At 44.5% G+C, this 19,305-nt stretch overlaps 1 protein-coding gene across 1 annotated transcript; it reads left to right on the forward strand.

Annotated features, from left to right (window-relative positions):
• The first annotated feature begins 1,710 nt into the window (after positions 1-1,710).
• On the forward strand, positions 1,711-12,135 carry LOC144126200 (uncharacterized). Its single transcript, XM_077660207.1, has 4 exons — positions 1,711-1,725; positions 1,895-2,042; positions 5,106-5,185; positions 10,717-12,135. The coding sequence occupies exons 1-4, from the start codon at positions 1,711-1,713 to the stop codon at positions 11,059-11,061; spliced, it is 588 nt and encodes a 195-aa protein (XP_077516333.1). The 3' UTR covers positions 11,062-12,135.
• Positions 12,136-19,305: the final 7,170 nt, after the last annotated feature.

A 19,305-nucleotide genomic window follows, 5' to 3' on the forward strand; every position in this document is an offset into this window, starting at 1 on the left:
GGCGGATTTATCGCGCAATAGCATGAGTCAAAGTTTTAATTATGCGTGTGCCTTCCACGCGGCCTTGCGGTTGTTTCGTGCAAACAAAGCGATTGTTAACGTATATACAGTAACGACGTCTTTCTGGTTCCCAATTTTGACTGAAAATATTTCCTTCGTGAAATGACCATTTTCAGTCGCCAAAGAACCACATAAACGTCCTCCGTCGGACGATAAGTCTGATTTGAGGGCATCTAGTCCACGTGTTTCTACCACGGCGCGCTTTCGCTGCTTTCTGTCGCGCAATAACGCGTAACAATCTTAATCGGGCACATTTCCTGCCCCTACAAGTTTCCTTCAGCATTATACACGGGTACTTGCGTGTGGCAATGCAAAAGAAATTACCTGAGTGCGCAGTGGCGATGGTGAACTCTATATTAAAATACAAGAGCAGTTCAAGCACGGGTTCCTGCACATAGCAGACTCGGTTTAGGGAGGGGAACTCGGGAGAGAGACAGTGGCACGTACCGTGCTAGCTCTGTCAAGGCTCGTTTGGTGGCCCCCAGAGGGACCGTGAAAATAAAAAAAAGCTGGCAAAGCTGCTTTGAGACCCGGGGGGCCTCGTGCAGTGCAGAGAGAGATGACAGGGGTCCACTTCACATCGAGAAGTGCTTGGCGATGGCCTCCATCAGCCGAAGGAAAGGGTCATGGCAGCGCTGCCACCCGTTAATGGGCTGCCACCAAAGCCAGCCCAGGTAGGTCTCCGTCAGCTGCGGCGTAAGCTTTCGACCGCTTCTGATGAGCCGGGCCTTGGCCTTCTGCCATGAGCTCTCGATGCTCTGTGTGTGAGTGCCGGTAACGGGGTCAACGAAAAACTGCGAATGGTTGACTGTCTGGTGAGTCAAGTTCATGTTGACTCCGTTGCTGTCGAGCAGCCCAGAACACACTGGTTCGCCGCCCACTCGTCGCTGACGATGGTGGCCCCCGCCTGAACGTTGGCGGCGATGATGGCTCCGAGAGTCGCCGCGTCGCGCCGGTCGACCTTGAGGAGGCGCAACTCCTTGGCAGCCTCCGAAATCATTCCAAAGACCCATAATCCACGGTCCACCCCGCCACCGTAGTTATCCTGGCGGTGCATCTTTGTATGCATCTGCGGCTGTAGAAATGCGCGCAGAATCGCGCTTTTTGCTCGAAAGGAGCGTAATTCGCGTGCTGGATACACCACAGAACACGAGGGACCACGGTTCGTACCTGTTTCGCGGGCGTAAGTACGTCCGCAATAGCTTTCTCTATGCGACATATGTTTTTTTTTTGTCGCGTGGTGTATGCTTGGCCCTAATACTTGATTGACTACGGGTAGTTTGTCTCGCGTTATTGCGCGTTGGACGACGATTCGAACGCGTTCCGAAGGAGAAAATACGTCCCCGAATCGCTTTCTCTGCAGCGGTTAATGAACGGGGCTCTGTGGCTGCATAAATGGGCGCAGAGTCGCGTTTTCGCTCCAAAACAAGCGCACAAAAGACTCTGCACCTCGATTCGAACGCGTTCCGAAGGCGAAAATACGTCCCCGAATCGCTTTCTCTGCAGCGGTTAATGAACGGGGCTCTGCGGCTGCAGAAATGCTCCAAAATAAGCGCACACAAGACGCTGGACCATGCTTTCTATGCTCTAGCCGCTCGCTGCACGGCATAATGGCCGCCCCGCGCACGCGAAGATACCGCTGTGAGCTCAATGGCGAGGCGGGAGGTTATAAAAAAGAAAGGAATGGAGCGAAGAGCGGAACGGCTGTGAAAGAGAACAACTAGGCGAGGAGGCGGACGAAAAGAGAAAATAGAGGAAAAGGGAAAAAAGAGGGCGAGGAGGGTACAGGAGGAGGAGAGCGGCGTTGCGAGAGGGGTTTTGGCACGCCAACGAGGAAATTGCCGATAATTGTAGTGCTTCGTTTGAATGTGATGTTTCCTGTAATGTTGCGTTTCCCCACCGTGGTGGCCTCTTGCGGCACCACGAACAGGTCCACGGATTTGTGCCGGGGCGCATCAGGCTTGAGTTCTCTTCCTTAACAGGTGAGGTATAAACGAGATTTCCATAATGTGCAAACACCGTTTTCTGTCATGGGGTTGCAGTATGCGGTAGTAGGGAAGCCACACAAGTTGAAATAACGCGTCTCGGAAACTTGCTGTGCATTTGGATGTTTTGTGATGCTACGCGCTAGTACATATGGGCAGAACTTATAACATCAGTCATTTTGTTCCGTCTGGGAGGAGCGCTAGGCATTTTGAAAAAAGAATTAGCTGCTCTTGGAGTTATGTCCGGGATTAACAGCAACTAGCACCTGGCTTTTCAGTGTGAAGACATTTTGTTTGCTATATGTGTTGTCAGAACTGCGTCAATGTGGTGGAATAACAAGAAACCGGTACATGACAACTGTTCAGGGAACCTGTGTCAGTGCTGCCATCGAGGAATATAATACCAGTGTGAAGCAAATACATGAAAGAGCTTGTGTATAGCATTTTGGTCTCTTAACCAACACCCTTTTGACTCTTGCAAACAGTCTCAACAGCTTCCATTATCTTGTAGCAGCTGCAGATGAACTAGCTGATTGCTGCTGTTGTGTGCTGCAGACGTAACTGGTCTGTCCGATATGTGTAGTTCATTGTGGTCAACAGAGCCATGCAGTGAAGGGCTTGTATTCTGTGGAATATTGACAGGAACATTGAGAATGGGGCTGACATGGGCGTGTTGGTTCATCGTAAGCGAAATAGGTGAGAAACACTGCTTAAAAAAAACGCCAATAAGAAGGGAACAGATGACTGCGCTTTCTGTGAAATATACACGAAACCATGCATAGAAAAAATTGGACAGCAGAGGGACAGAGTTTATGAAGACCAGCGCAGTCGTCTCTCGCCACCTGTGTTGCCCCATTTTTTCTATGCACAGTTCCCACTTTACTACTGTTAAAACATCTACTCATGGGCCATATTTGTTGTAGATTTCACTTTTTAAAGGGACCCTAAGAACAAGTTGAAGTCAGCCTGTATTGATGGATTACCAAATTCAAATGACAGAAATGGGACTCTCAAGGGATAGAAAAAGCCAAGAAATGAAATGCAGGTGTTGCGACCACTGGCTGATTTTGCAAGTAAACTGCAGTGCGTCTAGGCATTGTTTTGCACATATCCCAGAGGTTAGGCTGTACAGCCATTCACTTCATAATGGTGATCTCGGAGTCTTCGATGTAGGCATCACAACTTTGAATTGATTGGTAAGAAAATTTTCAGGTGCAGTCTTCTCAAAAACAAATGCGTCTTTACTGCTGTGCGAAAGTCATAGTGAAATGGAGCCAGACGGACCATTTTTGCTGAAAACCAAAATTGGGTGCAGTTATCCTCTTGTCCCTTTAAAACCAGATGTGTACCTGTGTACACTGAGCTCTATTTTGAGCATCAGGCATACAACGTAAGTGAACTTGGCCTTGACTTTTCTATGTAGGCATGAAATCATTATTTCAGGGTGTGCTACAAATACCCCGTTTATTTGAATCTGAGCTATGTTAGCTGTGAAGTTTGTTGCAATATCGTTTCATTTTCCGCCCTTTGTTGTAAACCGTTATTTTTGGGTTTACGCTGCTTGGCCAGTGTCGTGAAACTTGCGTTTGGTGTATCTGCTAGGCCTCCACAGGCTCCATTGGTAATGCGTTGAATGGGCAGGACAAGAACATTTAATTTCATAATGCTCAGGCAATGAATATTTGTGCGTAAGTTTTGATTTTGCAGTTTTTTGTTGTCGCAGGCTCCTGCATTGCAGAAATGTGAAAAAAAACGTATATTTACTCAGAAAAGTATGATTAACTTGTAAATAAAATAAGCACATTAGGTTAATTTTTGAATGTCTTAGAATAAAGCTACGTACACTTATGTGGACGTACATACAAGGTTGGAAGTAAAATTCAAAATAAAGTAAAATTCAAAATAATTCCAACACGTAGTCATGGATTTGCACACCCATTGAAATTTTAGGCTTTGCTGGTTGCGTTACCTTTTGCAGTAATTCATCTTTCAGCAGGCTTCCTGTACATCAGGCAGATGATTCAGTCTTTGCATTCACAAGTATGTCATGGGAAAAGCAGTTTGTGCAATACTGTGATGTTTTGATGTGGTAAATATTTACATCTGTACATATTTTGTGATATGCTGGGCATTACAGGGTAATGCTCATGTGTTACAATTGTGGCCAAAACAATACATAGTATGCTTCAGTGCTCTCACTCCTCCCTCATCTCACAGGAAAAAAATAGGCAGGTTCACCATGTTATGCACAAGTGCGCGAATGGTGCTTGCATAAGTATCAAACATTCCTTAATTTTTCCTAGGTAATTCATGAGAAGAGAGTCTGATTGGAGATGCATGCTTCATATTATTCTTGCTGTGAATATACTCTACGCAGGAGCACAAAGTGGTGTACATGAAAATGTATAGATTCTGAATTAAGTTTGCCTTTGCTGGGTACCCATTTCCAAACTAATGTACATGCTTACAGAAAGCATTTTTATTTGCCTTCAAGAGATGAAACATCTTTCTCTCTATATTGACTGAAAAAAATAAATAAAAAAGGTTAGCAATTGAGGCTAAATTCACTCATTATCTGCATACTGCTTGGCCTCCAAATAAACCCAAGTAAATTTTTTATTGGGAATTGGATGGTGTGTTGTCACACACCGCTCCAATTCTTGGTGTTTCCACTCTTATTTTTCTCAGGAGCTGCTCTTGATGATGTGCATCGACTTCACAACGTTTCCTCAAGGGCTTATACTCTTAGCTACAACAACAGAAAGGAGGATGGTAAATGGGGTGCTTCTGCAGTATCAAGTTCGTGTTGCTTCAACCCTAACTAGTTTGAGTCTCTTTGTGTCTGTAATGCGGAGCATTGCGTGCTCTGCTCGGTATAACTGATGAAGCTTGTTTGCTGTGACAAACAGTTATTGTATTCTTCTGCATCTGCGACTATTTGATTTGCATTAGGTGAATGAAGACTGTAATTGCTATTGCTGCATTCGCATTGTTTTTGGCTGCTGAACCTTGTGTATGCATTTCATTGTCATGAGAAGAAAAATTTCTTACCTCTTGCAGCATCTGACTGTGGTGCCAGCACGCCTGGTCGGAGCACCTGTAGTGAGGCCTTGGACAGCGATCTAGAGCAGAAACCAGAGGTCAGTAATGGGCCTGAAGAAAGAATATTGTTTCCTTGGAGTGTGAAAATGTTGGGTAAAATATACATGAAGATGCAGGTGTACAAAAAAGAAATTTATTTTGCCACTGTCATGCAAATTTTCACTTTAATGCCTCCAAGTATGACGGGCTATGCATGTTCCATATGGTGGTATCAATACTTAGTTGCGAGTCACTAGTGTAATAAATTTGTTCTTAACCACATGTGCGACGTTGACGTTTGCTGCTAAATATACCCACAATGAGCATGCTAGCTTACGTTTACTCAGTGTTTATATTTACTCTGTGTTGTGATTTGTTTTACCTGCATATCGGTATTTATTTGTACCTTGGCTACATATTAGTTTATATCTGTGAAAGTTTCACCGTTAGCTAGCAAAACAATGGTTACCATCTTTTCTGGACTAGTAAGCCCTAGATATTAATATAGTCGAGAATTTGGTTGAACACCATCCGGTGAGGATGTAGCATATTGCTGCGAAAATCAAATAATGATCACTGACCAAAGCGAAAGAAAAAAAGAAAATGGAATGGTTTGTTTGCCCAGGTTGCTCTGTTGTGAACAAGGGTTCTGTATGAAACCCGAAGCGTCAGCTGCTTTTTTTTGTCTTTAGTTAGTGACCATTATAAGCTTTTTGTTGGTTGCAATATGCCTGATGTTAACGCATTGTGGCTCATGTGAGTGCCAATGGAGTGAGCAGGAGGTTCCTCTATTTCTGCATTCCATAATCAAATGAAAGCATGGTGGAAATGTTCATATATGTCTTTATGGGAAATAATATGAACATTTCCCATAATCTTAAGATCTCAGGCAGATATGATGTCATCGTACTCACGTCTGCGGCCTGCAAGCTTTCAAAACTCGGCAATTTGGTGGGGAAGCAGACTTCAAAGCCTGTAGTTTGTGGCATGAGGCATTCGGAAAAGTATTTCTCGTGTGCAGCTGGGGTGGCTTATAAGATTCCTCTCAGCTGTGGTCGATTTTATATCGGCCAAACTGGCAGATGCTTGCACATATGCTTGAAAGAGCATGCGCGTTCTTTGAGTAGGCCCGGAGGACCTGCCCTGCCCGTTCACTGTCGCAGTTTTACAGACTGCTATCCTAAGCTGAACTGCACAGAGATCATAGGAAGAAGAAAGGGGCAGTTGGAAAAGGAAACAGTCGAGGCTGTTGCCATCTTGAGATCGTAGCCAGATAAGTGTGTCAGCACGCCTTCTGTGTCCATTTCCCAGAAAGAATTATCATTTCTGTTAGTGATTCACTGGGTTGTTTTGTTTGGTTTTATTTTGCGCAGGCTAGTTGTGTCATCCTTGCTCGGGTTCTTTCCCTGCCACGTACCGATTTTTTGTTGTCATGGTTGCCATTGAACTGTTATTCTCATGTTTCATCTTCATTTTACGATTGTTTGCCAGGGTACACGTGCGACTGATTCATATAAGCTCTGATGTTCTTCAATAAATTTTCAGTTGTCAGTACCGCGCTGTGTTGTCGCCTGCCTCAGTCCCGTCCTGTTTTGCGGTTTTGCTCCTCACCATGTGTTACGAAAGGTATTTTTGCTCCAAATGTATCGATTGGAAAATTGGATTGGACATACAAGCACATCCATTAACATTAATGTCATTCTGATTGATAGAGAATAAAAGAGTTCAGTTAGCACTTTTTTACAGCGCACAGGGTGTGTCCAAAAAAGTCGCCAAGTTAGTCTTGGGCAGGAACTCCCGTAAGCGCAGAGATCTGAGGCTAGAATGGTTGTCCTGGTGCAACTGCCAGGTATCAGCGATCTCCTTTCGAGTTCGGAGGCCCTTTTTTCTCAATCTCTCAAGCACATCCACGTAGCAGGCAGCGTTGATTGTCTGCCCCTGGGGTAAGAATTTTTTGTGAACCATGCCCTTGGTATCAAAAAAGACAGCATTGCTTTTACTTTCAACTTGCTCATTCTTGCCTTCTTGGGGCGAGGGGACTGTGAGGTGTGCCTTTCGGAACTTTGGTGCTTCGTCTGAGGGTTGTACTCAAATAGCCATGTTTTGTCGTTGGTAATGAAACTGTCCAAAAATTATGGTTCAATTTGCACGCGTTCCAAAAGTTCGCTCGCGATCACCACTGGGTTATTCTTGTGGCCGTCAGTCAACAATTTGGGGACCAGCTTGGCGCACACTTTCCGCATGATGAAATTTTCACTTACGATGTCGAGCACAGTGGTTTTTGAAATATTGAGAGTCTCTGCTAACATCCGCAAACTCATTCAACGGTCGGTGTTTAAAAGATCACGAACAAGAGCCATATTTTCGTCACTTTTGCTCGTTGATGGCGGCCCAGAGCGGGATTCTTCATCGACGTCTTTCCGGCCCTTCTTAAACGCCGTCAACCACGTTGAAACTTGAGAATATGGCAAAGCAGAATTCCTGTAGGCTTGCTTAATCATTTGGCAGGTGTCGGCAAGACTCCTATTGAGTTTAGCACAGAACTTGATCACGTACTGTTGTTGGCGTGCGGATGCTACCGCACATCGTGACACAGTACTATCAGTAGGCACACAGAAACAGCGATTCTGATGCTCCCAGAGCTTGGAGCAGATTGCACTAGGCAATGATAAAAAGCTGAAAGCCCTCCCCATCTAACCCAACCAGTCTGATTGTGGTGGGACCAATAGCAGCACCCGAAAAAAATAATTGCATTACTTTCCAGACACACCCTGTATGTGCTAGCGCAAAGGAAACGGGGACAAACGAAGTAACACATGAAAGATGCGCTCTGTACATGCCTTATAGGCTACTTCGTTTGTCCCCATCTTCTTTGCACAAGCACATACTTTTGAAATAAATTTAAATTGTAATGCACAAGGCAATTGTTAAAATGAAAAAAAACATAGTGAAGATGACAGCAATACTCAACGAAATGCGAATATCATGAAAAAAACAATTGGCTGGTGTATAAATTGGACACAAAAATGTTTTGAATTTTAAATGGCTAAGATTTGTGCAAAAAATAGAGTTGCACCCCAAGAATGTCTTCACCTACAAACGAAAAGCTTCACTAACCAAGGCTCATGTGTCACTGCAAAAAAGAGCTCCTGAGTGTTGACTCGTACAGACATCCAACAAGCACAAAAGAGAAGTGAAATGCCTTGTGGACGTAAACCTGGGAAGAAAAAGGCCAGACAACAATCTGGCATAACTCCAGTGTCGATGCAGTCAGAGGGGCTCGGTGACATTTTTAGAAATGAACGAGGCATTGTACAACGTGCCTCTGCACTTGCAGCCTTTTTATGGGTCATCGAGTTCAACTCAAGCTTCTTTGCTCAGGATGACCATCCAGAAATACTTATTCGTGTGGACTGAAGTGTTATTGCCGCTGTTGAGAAAAAGAGCACAATAACATAATTTCATCTCATGACCTGTCTGCTTCACCGCTATGGACCCATTGGCTTCACTGCACAGCGCTGTGAGGTGGGACAGGTTCCTTATTTGGGGGTAGAACAGCTGCATCTGCAGGGATGGCAGTGCCAAACCTTGGCCACATAATGTAGACAGATGATAGATAGGAGCAATAATACTGTATATATCCCTATTATTCCTTGGTAGGCACAAAAATTTAAAACACGTAGCAGGTGGAAAACGATGCTCCTGAGTGGATAGCAGTTGATTTTTGTGCTAGTTTCTTCAGGTATTCATCATCAAAGCTAAAACCAAACTATCTAACATCATCCTGACGCTGCTACCTACATTTGAGAATAATTATCGCGAAGGAAAAAAAACGCAAAACCAAGGTGGTTTGCAGGAATGTCCCGATATCAGGGAGTTTTTCATGCTTACTAAGAAAAGTTATGCACCGTGCTGTTCAGTCCCGGACCAAAATTCACCGCTTTGTACCAGAGTTACAAACTACTTTGAAGCTGGAAGCTGGCTACTTGGCCTGGTGTGTAACTGACAGCGTAAAAAGTCATAAAGTTCAATGGTAGCATTAAAATAGCGTGCAATATCTATAGGCCACCAGTGGGCCATGCTGAATGGGCACGGTACGGAAAGAGGTAAGTAAGCGCATGGTGATGGGAAGAGAAGGGGATGCAGCTGTATGTATACATCATGCCAGAAGCAGCTCACAGAGATCCACAAGATTTCACTGAGGTGGTGGAAACTGATCCTTCTCTGTGGTGTCCGTCATGGCTCCTGGTGTAGTTCTGGCATGTGAAAGGGCAGCAGTTTTGAGTGCCGAGCTCACTGCGTACTGTCGCCTTCAGCTGAGCAGTTCAGGGCTGCATTCTGTGATAAAGCCTTGCTGGTGTGAGGCAGATGCAGGCTAGCCAGAATGGCGTTTGTACATTTGGGGAACATGATTTTACTACGACAATTAGTTGTTTTTTTTAATTTTACATTCTCCTGGTCGGTGGTGCTGCTTCATTTTTCAGAAACTGCAGCCAAACAGTAGCTTGACAGTCCTGTTGTCTTATGGCCTTGCCTGCCTTGTGCAGTATACTTGCCAAATCTGAGCAACCCCTGAAACCATACGCCTGCATCTTTTTTCCCTTTCCCTTGCCTCCAAGAACTTGGCAAGCAAAAGGGTGGCACGCCCAAGAGGGCAGCGCCCACTAGTGCTGACTATGGGGAGGTCTGCCACAAGCTGCTGCTCATCAAGAGGGCAAATTCACTTCTCTCTTCCAGATCCCGAAAAACTTGTTATGCAAGCCTTAGTGCTTATTAATTTTTATTTCCTTTCACCGGCGTTGGCTAATTGCTTACGATCATTATACTCTTGGTTGGTGTTCATTCAATCAAGTTCTGATTGAAAAAATCTATCTTACATATGTTTGCATACCAGGATATAGTGGAGATTCTTGGCAAATTAAATTGACGTTTACTTGAAATTTCTTGTGGTGCTGTTCTGTTCTTGCATCTTGAAGCGGGCACCCCAGAAATTAATGTCACTATACCTGTGTCCAGTGCAAAGCTTTATCAACATTATCATTGCTTGCAAAGAGCCATTCTGCAAGTTCAAGTGCAGTAGCTACTTGAGCTGCCATTGGCTTATGGACATAGTTGTCATCACTGCAGCTATCTAATTTCACTAAAAGCCACCGTATTCTTGTAGCATGGTGGAAACTAGTGAATCCATCAGTTAATCAGAGGCCGAGCTCGCTATACTGAGTTTTATGCTTAGTGCGCAACAATGTGGAAACTGCACAAGTGGTGCACCTGCAAAAGCATATTCCGAGGCCTTGGTAACGGTTTGGACGAAAACTTTACTGGTGTAAATCAGCTTGCTAGACATTGCAACTGATGGTACCTTCTTTTGTCAAGGCAAACTGCTATGGCGGACTGCTTCTTGGGTGTGAATGGTGCCAGCATAAGCAGGCACAGTATTAGCTACTAGTGTTGCACGATTATTAGCTACTAGTGTGACCACGTGGAAATAAACTTAAACCCGCGGCGCTTTGGCTACGTGGGATTTGGAGCCAGCACGCTGGCCGATATGCACCTTACGCTTCTGTTGCACATGCAGGTCTTTCTTATGCAGGGAACATCGGCTGTGCTCGGTCAGGGGGCGGCGGTCCCTTACTTCGTCGAGCCATTTTCACCGGTCACACATGGATGGAACGGGATGACCAGCGTCGACAAAAGTGGATCAGCTGCAATCAACGTTTCCAAGCTTGAGCCGGACACTGATTTCATCGACAGTGGGCCACCAATCTTCGAGCAACGGGAGTCATGTGACCACGTGGAAATCTACTTAAACTCGCGGCGCATTGGCTACGTGGGATTTGTAGCCGGCACGCTGGCCGACATGCACCTTACGCTTCTGTTGCACATGCAGATTGGTTCTGGCTGTCCTATTATTATACGTAAACTTTTGCACGTGTAGCCGGCTCCACCCACGCCAAGTGCTATTGTTTGTTGTAGTAAACATGTACATGCCTTTGTACGTCTCAAGCGTTTTCGCTTGGTTTTGAATCGGGTGTTGTATCTGGTACTGCTACTACTACTTTCCGGGGACATTGAGCTTAATCCTGGTCCTCTCACTACAAGCGAGATGGAACTGCTCAAGAGTTGCAAAGCAGTCAGGCAGCTATCATGGCTAAGCTGGATACAATTGATACAAGGATCGTGAAGCATGACGCCATTATAGGGGATATATGCAGTAAACTCGATAAAGCTAGTGGACAGATTGAAGCGCTTGATAAATTGGTCATAGAACAGGGAAATAAAATAAACACCTAACACAACAAGTTAAACATTTGCAGAGCAGGAATACTGATCGTGAAAATCGAAGTCGCCAGCAAAATCTTATGTTTTATGGTGTAGAAGACGACAAACAATTAGAAACATGGGAAGAATCCTGAGAATCGAGTCAGAAGCATCTGTCAGTCAGAGCAAGGAATTGAACTAACAACTGTGCAAAGGGCGCACCGTGTCGGTCATTACAGTGGTGAAACTAGGCGACCTATAATTGTAAATTTTGCTTCCTTTAAAGAAAAGCAGGAAGTTTTGGGCAGAGCGAAAAAGTTAAGGGTTCGTCCTATAGCGTGGATCAAGATTACTCATCAGAGACGCGAAATGTGCGGAAGCGATTGTGGGAATACGAAAACTTCAAGGAGCAGAAAAAAGTAAGATTAAACTACGATAAACTTATCATTGACGGAAAGGCTTTCAGGTGGGACAAAGAAAAACAAGTGGTTGTTCCCGCCGTGGGACGATGACGCTCCAGTGTGATAAAGAAAAGCCTCCGATGGGACTTAGTTGCCGTAGTGATTAACTGCAGAAGCATAGTAAATAAAGTTGAGTTTGCCGGTCTACTTGAGTCAGTAAATGCAGACATAGTTTTTGGTAAGGAATCATGGTTAGATGCATCAATTCATGATAGTGAGGTGTTCCCCAAAGAAAGCAAAGCTATAACCGGGGCCAGTTGGTTGATCATTATGCGAAGGAATGCGCTAAAAGCAGCACAAGACAACACACACACACGACACAAGCGCAAAAAGCGCTTGTGTCGTGTGTATTTTGTCTTCTTGTGCCGCTTTTAGCGCATTCCTTCGCATAATTCCCCAAAGAATTCATTGCTTATCGTAAAGACAGGTCTCGCTTTTGCAGGGGTGTCTTTATGCTGATACATTCCTCTTTAAGATCATCGTTACTAGACTTCGATTCCGACAATACTGAATCAATATGGTGTACACTCACGCTAGATGACAGCTCATCATCATTACCGCCCACCTAATTCGGATCTGAGCATATTGCAATCACTTTATGAAATTATTTCCGAGGTCTCTAAACGATCTCTATTGCTCGCGAGTGATTTCAACTTGCCGGATTTGCATTGGTGTGATGGCATTTGTGTAAGCTCAACAGGTACTGCCATCAATACAGAAATGAAGAACATTGTAGATACTTTTGGCTTATTACAGTATGTTCAGGAACCAACTAGGGATAAAAATGTTTTAGATCTTTTCTTTTCGAACTCCTCTCCTTATCGAGTTAATGCTGTCCATATTGTTCTGGGCATCAGTGATCATCATGCTGTCATTGCATATATAAAAGCTGAGCATATTTGAGAAAACAAATGTGAATATAGGCGTTTCTTCTTTTACGACAAAGGTGACTTCAATAAAATTTCAAAAAAACTACTAGATTTATTGCCCGTTTTTGAGGGCTTTTTTGATGAGTGTGATGTGCACAAAGTATGGCGTTTATTTGTGATGAAAATTTTCCAACTTAGGGGTGCGCACGTGCCAAGTATAGACTCATCTAGGCTGAAAAGGCGTAAAAAGCCATGGGTGACGTCCAGTATTGTCAGGATGAAAAGAAAACGAAGGCGCGCGTATCCCAGATTTAAGAGAACAAAAAGTGACGATCACTTCTGAAGATTGCTTGAACTAACGTGGCAGCACAAGTTAAAATTCAAAAGTGCGAAAAAACAATAGTTTAATACACTAGATGTTAAAATGAAGAGAAATTCTAAACTTTTTTGGCACTACATAAGGGAGTGTGGGTCAGACTCAGTTGGAATAGGTGAAATCACTTGTAATAATCAGATCATATCAGATGACACAGAAAAAGCAACTTGTTTTAATAACTACTTTCAATCTGTTTTCTCGTCTAAGAATATGAGTAGTCAGCGACAGTGCACAAGTTTGCACCGTCAATGCAACCAGTTGAAATAAGTGTAACAGGAATAGTAGCACTCCTACAGAATACAGACGAAACAAAGGCATGCGGTCCGGACGGCATATCACCCCGTTTACTAAAGAGCTGTGCGCATCCTATTTCATAATATCTATATCTTATTTATACAAAATCTTTGGATACAGGCTTCTTGACCGATGACTGGAAGATAGCTCATGTTGTCCCAGTTCATAAAGGCGGATCAAGGAAGGACGTCTCGAATTACAGACCTATCTAACGTCAGTTTCATGCAAAATCTTCTAACATATCTTATACTCAGCTAAAATGAATCACTTGGTAAAAAACGACTTATTAATAAAAGAACAACATAAGTTCGGTACAGGTCTGTCTTGTACTACACAAAGTTTAGAATTTTATCATGAACTTGCATCATAAGTTGACGAAGGGGGCAGATAGACTGTATATTTTTGGATTTTCAGAAGGTGTTTGACACTGTGTCACACCCACTACTTATCTATAAATTAACAATGTTAAACTTAAACACAGATGTAATAACGTGCATTGAAAATTCTTTGTCTAACCGCCACCAACGTGTAGTTCTGAATGGCAAGGCCTCAGATTGTGTTGAAGTGACATCAGGTGTCCCTCAAGGATCGGTCTTGGGGCCGCTCCTGTTCTTGGTGTACATAAATGATATCTCACTTAATATTTCAAGTGCACGTCTGTTTGCAGGTGACTGTTTTGTTTTGGGCATAATCTCCACAGCACCACGCTGTTTTTTTGGAGCGACGTTTGGTGTGGTGTTGTGGCTAAGAAATACCTCAAAAGAAGGAGCGTGGCATGTGATCATTGAACAATGCCTCCCTGTCTCTCAGTTCAGAGTAGGCAGAGAAGGAAGAACTGCATGAGTGGGACAGTGAACATCGGAGGTGACGGCATTTTCTGAGCAGACCAATCCGGGGGTTTGGTTTGGTTTATGGGGGTTTAACGTCCCAAAGCGACTCTGGCTATGAGAGACGCCGTAGTGAAGGGCTCCGGAAATTTCGACTACCTGGGGTTCTTTAACGTGCACTGACATCGCACAGTACGCGGGCCTCTAGAATTTCGCCTCCATCGAAATTCGACCGCCGCAGCCGGGATCGAACCCGCGTCTTTCGGGCCAGCAGCCGAGCGCCATAGCCACTCAGCCACCGCGGCGGCTCAATCTGGGGGTGCGGTTGGCACTCTGGAAGTGAAAGCATGCCATTAGATGTCAGAGGCATGTGGTGGGGCGCATTGCCAGTAAATTGGCTTGCGAAATGGGTCAGAGGTGGTGTGCACAGCTGTAGCACAGATTTAGTGCCACTTGCACTCCGTTTGCGTGCCCTGACAGCTTGTGAATCCACCTGCATTTTCAACAAGCTGCAGTGCACTTAGCCCTGAGAACACAACTGCATTATGGAAACATACTTGCTGGTGTTTGGCAGGTTTTTAGTGGCTCCCTTAAGACAATAAATTGTGGAAGTCTTCTAAACATGACTGCATATCCCCTTACAAAAAATTGCAGATCTACGCTTAATGGCTTAGCGCATTAATCAGTCAAAGCTGATTGGCATTAGTGGCTAAGGGGTCTGGAATGGCAGGCTCATTTTCACGTTTCGCAGGCCCGTTTTGGCATCTATACGCTCACGTGCATGCTAGATCTTCTTCCGCTTGTGGTCTTTGGTTTGACTGCTTTCCAGGCACAGTTCACGGATTCCAGGGCCGGCTTGCGTGCAGCAGTATTCTGGTTTTCAGTGTTGTCTTAAACACAGTTTGAACCCTTCGTTGGTTTTGAGAGAAGGAAAGGTGCATTACTGGGTCAATGAACACCTCAGCCATGCTGTGAGGCGGCAGTGATGTCCACTGACAAATCAGGGCAGTTATGCACCTTTCCTTTTCTCAGAACCAACGGAGGTTTAGACTGCAAATAATAAATGGGTTATAGGGCTGCCGTTTTACCTTCTAAATTGCTTGTACACAGCTGTTACAGCTTTCGCTGAAAAACCTGCACTGTGGAGCATCTTCGATTGCAGAATGGCCACTTGCTAAGCCGGCTGAAATATGTGGCCTATAATGCTATCACTTCTACACGTTTGTATGCCTCCCGTTGTACAGTTGCCAGAAATCACTTTTGGTATATTACTCCAATGGCTCCTGATACAATCACCATGAAGAAGGACATAACGTGCAAATTTCCTCGTACTACAGTGACGTCTGCAGTAATTGAGCACGTTCACAATCACTTCGATGCTCATCTACTTGGAACGCCTGCATTCATCTCCCAGTCCGGTGCGAGAATAGAAGACATCGGCTCGCTTTTGGATCACGTGCCGCGCTCCACCACGACCGTTCTTCTGCACGTCGGTACTAACGACGTTGCAACAACGCCGGCGCAAGTTGCCTTCGAGCGCTACAAGACCCTCCTCGGAACCATCAAAGCTGACCATCCTCAGGTGCGTTCGGTTTACGTGACCCTTGTGCTTCCTCGTGCCCTAAACCGACGTCGTCGAGGCATTGGCATGAGGACCGTCCAGCGTTGTAACCGTGAAGCTTTCCGCCTCAACACCATGCTGCGCAAGCACTGCCAGCGCACAAGAGGAGTCTTTTACGTGGACCATGGGCTGGAGTGGCTTCCACCTGCACGAGTAATGGCCGCAGATGGCCTGCATCCCAGTTTTGAAGGTGTGGTCATAATAGCGGGTCACCTCCAGCAGATCCTGCTCCAGAAAGCTACTAGAAGGGCACAACCAACGTGGTGTGACCATGCCCACGGCATTCCCAAAACACCCAGACCGCCACCGACGCAGAATCCATCCACGGCGACACCTGAGCCAAAGCCGCGCTACTCCCTGCGGAGCTACAAGGACGTCGTCGAAAATTCATCCAAGAACTGACTATCTGCTAAAGACCAAGGTGAGTTGATTGAAACTTCTGTATCGAAAAAGTTTTTAACATTAAGAAAGGTTGTAGAAAAAAGAGCTAGATACGAACATCATGTGAAAACCTTAGACCTGTATAGCCATGCAAATATCATTCCGAAAGGCATGAGAATATATTTAAAACCAGCCACATCGGACTATCCGCTTCCTCTAAAAACCCATTGGCAGGACATACTTCAGAAAGCATCAAGAGAACTAATGGATATTGTAATTCAACATGATAAGTCTTGTCTGGACGCTTTGAGGCTCAAGGAAGCTCAGCTACGCAAAGACGTTCATCTGACCGATAAGAAAACTGCACTTTTAGAGCTATTTCTATACAAGAAACAGCGTTCACTCCTAACTAAGAGAGAGAGAGGAAGTTCCTTCGGGATGGGGTTCCTCTGCAGCTCCATTCGTCAGAATCAGAAATTTGTCAGCTCCTTTCAACCAGTAGTCCAACCTCTGCATCAGATATAAGAATCAGTTCACCAGTTCAGACTCATGTCAATCAACCTTAAAAGTCACCAAATCTACACCAAACAATGTGGTTAATTTCTCGTCAGTAACTTTGTCACACGATGAGTGCATGGTGCTGTCCAAGGGCCTCAACTTTTGCCCCACTAGCGGTATAATTAATGAACTTCAACTTTACAAAGATCTGGATAATTTCTCCCGAAACCTTGGACTGAGGGAATACTACCACGGTCGCCTCCAAACATTAGAATCTGGTCCAAAACTTCGATCTATTACTCATGGGACACCACCTCCGCAGCGCGATAAGTGTCTAGATTTATACATAAAGGCAGTGCAAAAGGATATCCTTTCCGAATTTCAAAAACGACGCTCTTATCGCCCTAATCTCACAATGCTTGAGCGCAATGCGTTGCAGGCTCTCAGCAGCCGATCTGACATCGTAATAAAACCAGCGGATAAAGGTGGCGCCATCGTAGTTATGAATGAAAAGGATTACCTTGATGAGGCTCAAAGGCAGTTAAGTGATTCCTCATTTTACAAGGCTCTCCCTACTGATCCTACGCCAGAGTATATTAAGAAAGTTTCAGAATCTATTTTAGGTTTGGCAAAAAAGAATAAAATTGACAAGATCGCAAAAGCTCTAATTCCGTTACATTAAAGTCCAGGACGTTTTTATCTTCTTCCAAAGATTCATAAAGAAAACAATCCGGGAAGACCAATTGTCTCTGGAATTGGAACCGTTACTGAAAACATCTCGAGTTATTTCGACAGCCTCATCAGGGATATCCCTTCCTTATATCCTTCCTATGTTAAGGAAACCACCCAATTTTTGAGTGAAATTCTCGACTTTGTCATTCCAGATGATTCCCTACTAGTGACCCTGGATGCCGCTTCACTGTACACCAATATACCGCATGCTGATGGCATCAACGCAGTCGTCTATGCTTATGAGCGCTTAGAATCTATACAACCTGTTGACGGCAGCACACTTGCACAGATGTTAAAACTGATACTTGAGTTAAATAACTTCGAGTTTAATGGCCAGCACTACGTGCAAATAAGTGGAACGTCAATGGGAACCAAAATTGGACCAAATTGCGCTAATATATTCATGGCTGTGCTTGAGACAAAATTCCTCAACAACTTTCCCCTTAAACCAATATTTTACAGAAGATTCATCGATGACATATTTATGGTCTGGACACATGGTGAAGAAAAACTCACTAAGTTTATTTCGGACTTCAACAGCACTCATCCTAACATCTCGTTTTCCTCATCGCATTCAGCCTCGACAATGAATTTTCTTGACGTCCAGGTGACCATCACGAATAACAAACTTGAGACAACAGTCTACAGAATACCCACCGACCGTCACCAGTACCTACACTACCAAAGAAGTCACACCCGCCATTGTAAAACATCCATCGCTTACAGTCAGGCCCTACGTTTCCGTAGGATTTGCTCTAAAGAAGGCGACTTTGAATCAAACTGCGAGCAACTCCCTGTGGACCTAGCACGACAGAGGCACCCATTGTCAGTCATCGACGATTCAGTCAAGAAAGCTTCAAAGCATGACCGGCGCGAACTCATAAATGGCAAAAAGCAGCCACGCCCGGACTATCAAGTCAATCTGGTCCTTACCCATTCGGCTTCAATGCCCAATGTTAGCACAATTCTTAAAAACACCACAACATCCTCCAACAGAGTGAAAAGATGAAAGAAGTTATCCCTGATCCCCCACGTGTCGTGTATAGGCGCGCAAGGAACATCCGGGATATGATAACATCGTCTACAATCGGCAACCGTAGCTTCAGAGGATCCGCGCCATGCAATAAACCTAGGTGCAAACTCTGTCCGATGATGACAACAACAACCAGTGCTAAAAGCACAGCGTAATAGTTCTCATTTAAGATAAAAGGTAACTTTTCATGCGACAGCGCTAATGTTGTCTACCTCCTGGAATGTGGCACCTGTAAAGCTCAGTACGTAGGGCAGACAGTTACACCATTCAAAATTCGCATCAACAACCACGGATCACATGTTCGGACACAGCCAAATCTCCCACTTTCAAAACACATCAACAACCTTGGGCACCCATTCGATAACTTTACAGCTATTGTACTCCAATCGGGGTTCAAAACAAATTATGACCGCGAGAGCTGTGAATCGTGCCTGATTCACAAATTTAACACAGTCTCGAGCGGCATTAACGAAACAATAGGCCGGCTATCACGCTTACACACTCAATAGATGTAACAAATAGTTATCCCAGACTCCTAGAATAATAATTATCACAGACTATCCAAAATAATTATCCCAGACTCATAGAACGGGCGGCAGCATGCATAACAAGCATAGCTTCCGACGTGTTTTCCTTTTTTCACTTGCATTGTCCCCAGTTTTTTCACTTGCATTGTCCCACATTTACTGCTATTTTTTTCCCCTTTTTATTATTATTCTAATCTTGTATTGGCGCGCATTGTATTATATTGTCACCCATTTGCTGTTATCCCCCCTCATTTTTTGTTGTCATGTCGGTCTTCGCTTCATACATTGATGAATTGTTTACT

The sequence above is a fragment of the Amblyomma americanum genome, chromosome 1 (assembly GCF_052857255.1).
Source record: "Amblyomma americanum isolate KBUSLIRL-KWMA chromosome 1, ASM5285725v1, whole genome shotgun sequence".
Classification (NCBI taxonomy): domain Eukaryota; kingdom Metazoa; phylum Arthropoda; class Arachnida; order Ixodida; family Ixodidae; genus Amblyomma; species Amblyomma americanum.

Coding starts and splice junctions, on each gene's coding strand:
- LOC144126200 (XM_077660207.1), top strand. Junction 2,043..5,105: donor TGAGTTCTCTTCCTTAACAG/GTGAGGTATAAA, acceptor TACCTCTTGCAG/CATCTGACTGTGGTGCCAGC. Junction 5,186..10,716: donor ATCTAGAGCAGAAACCAGAG/GTCAGTAATGGG, acceptor TTTCTTATGCAG/GGAACATCGGCTGTGCTCGG.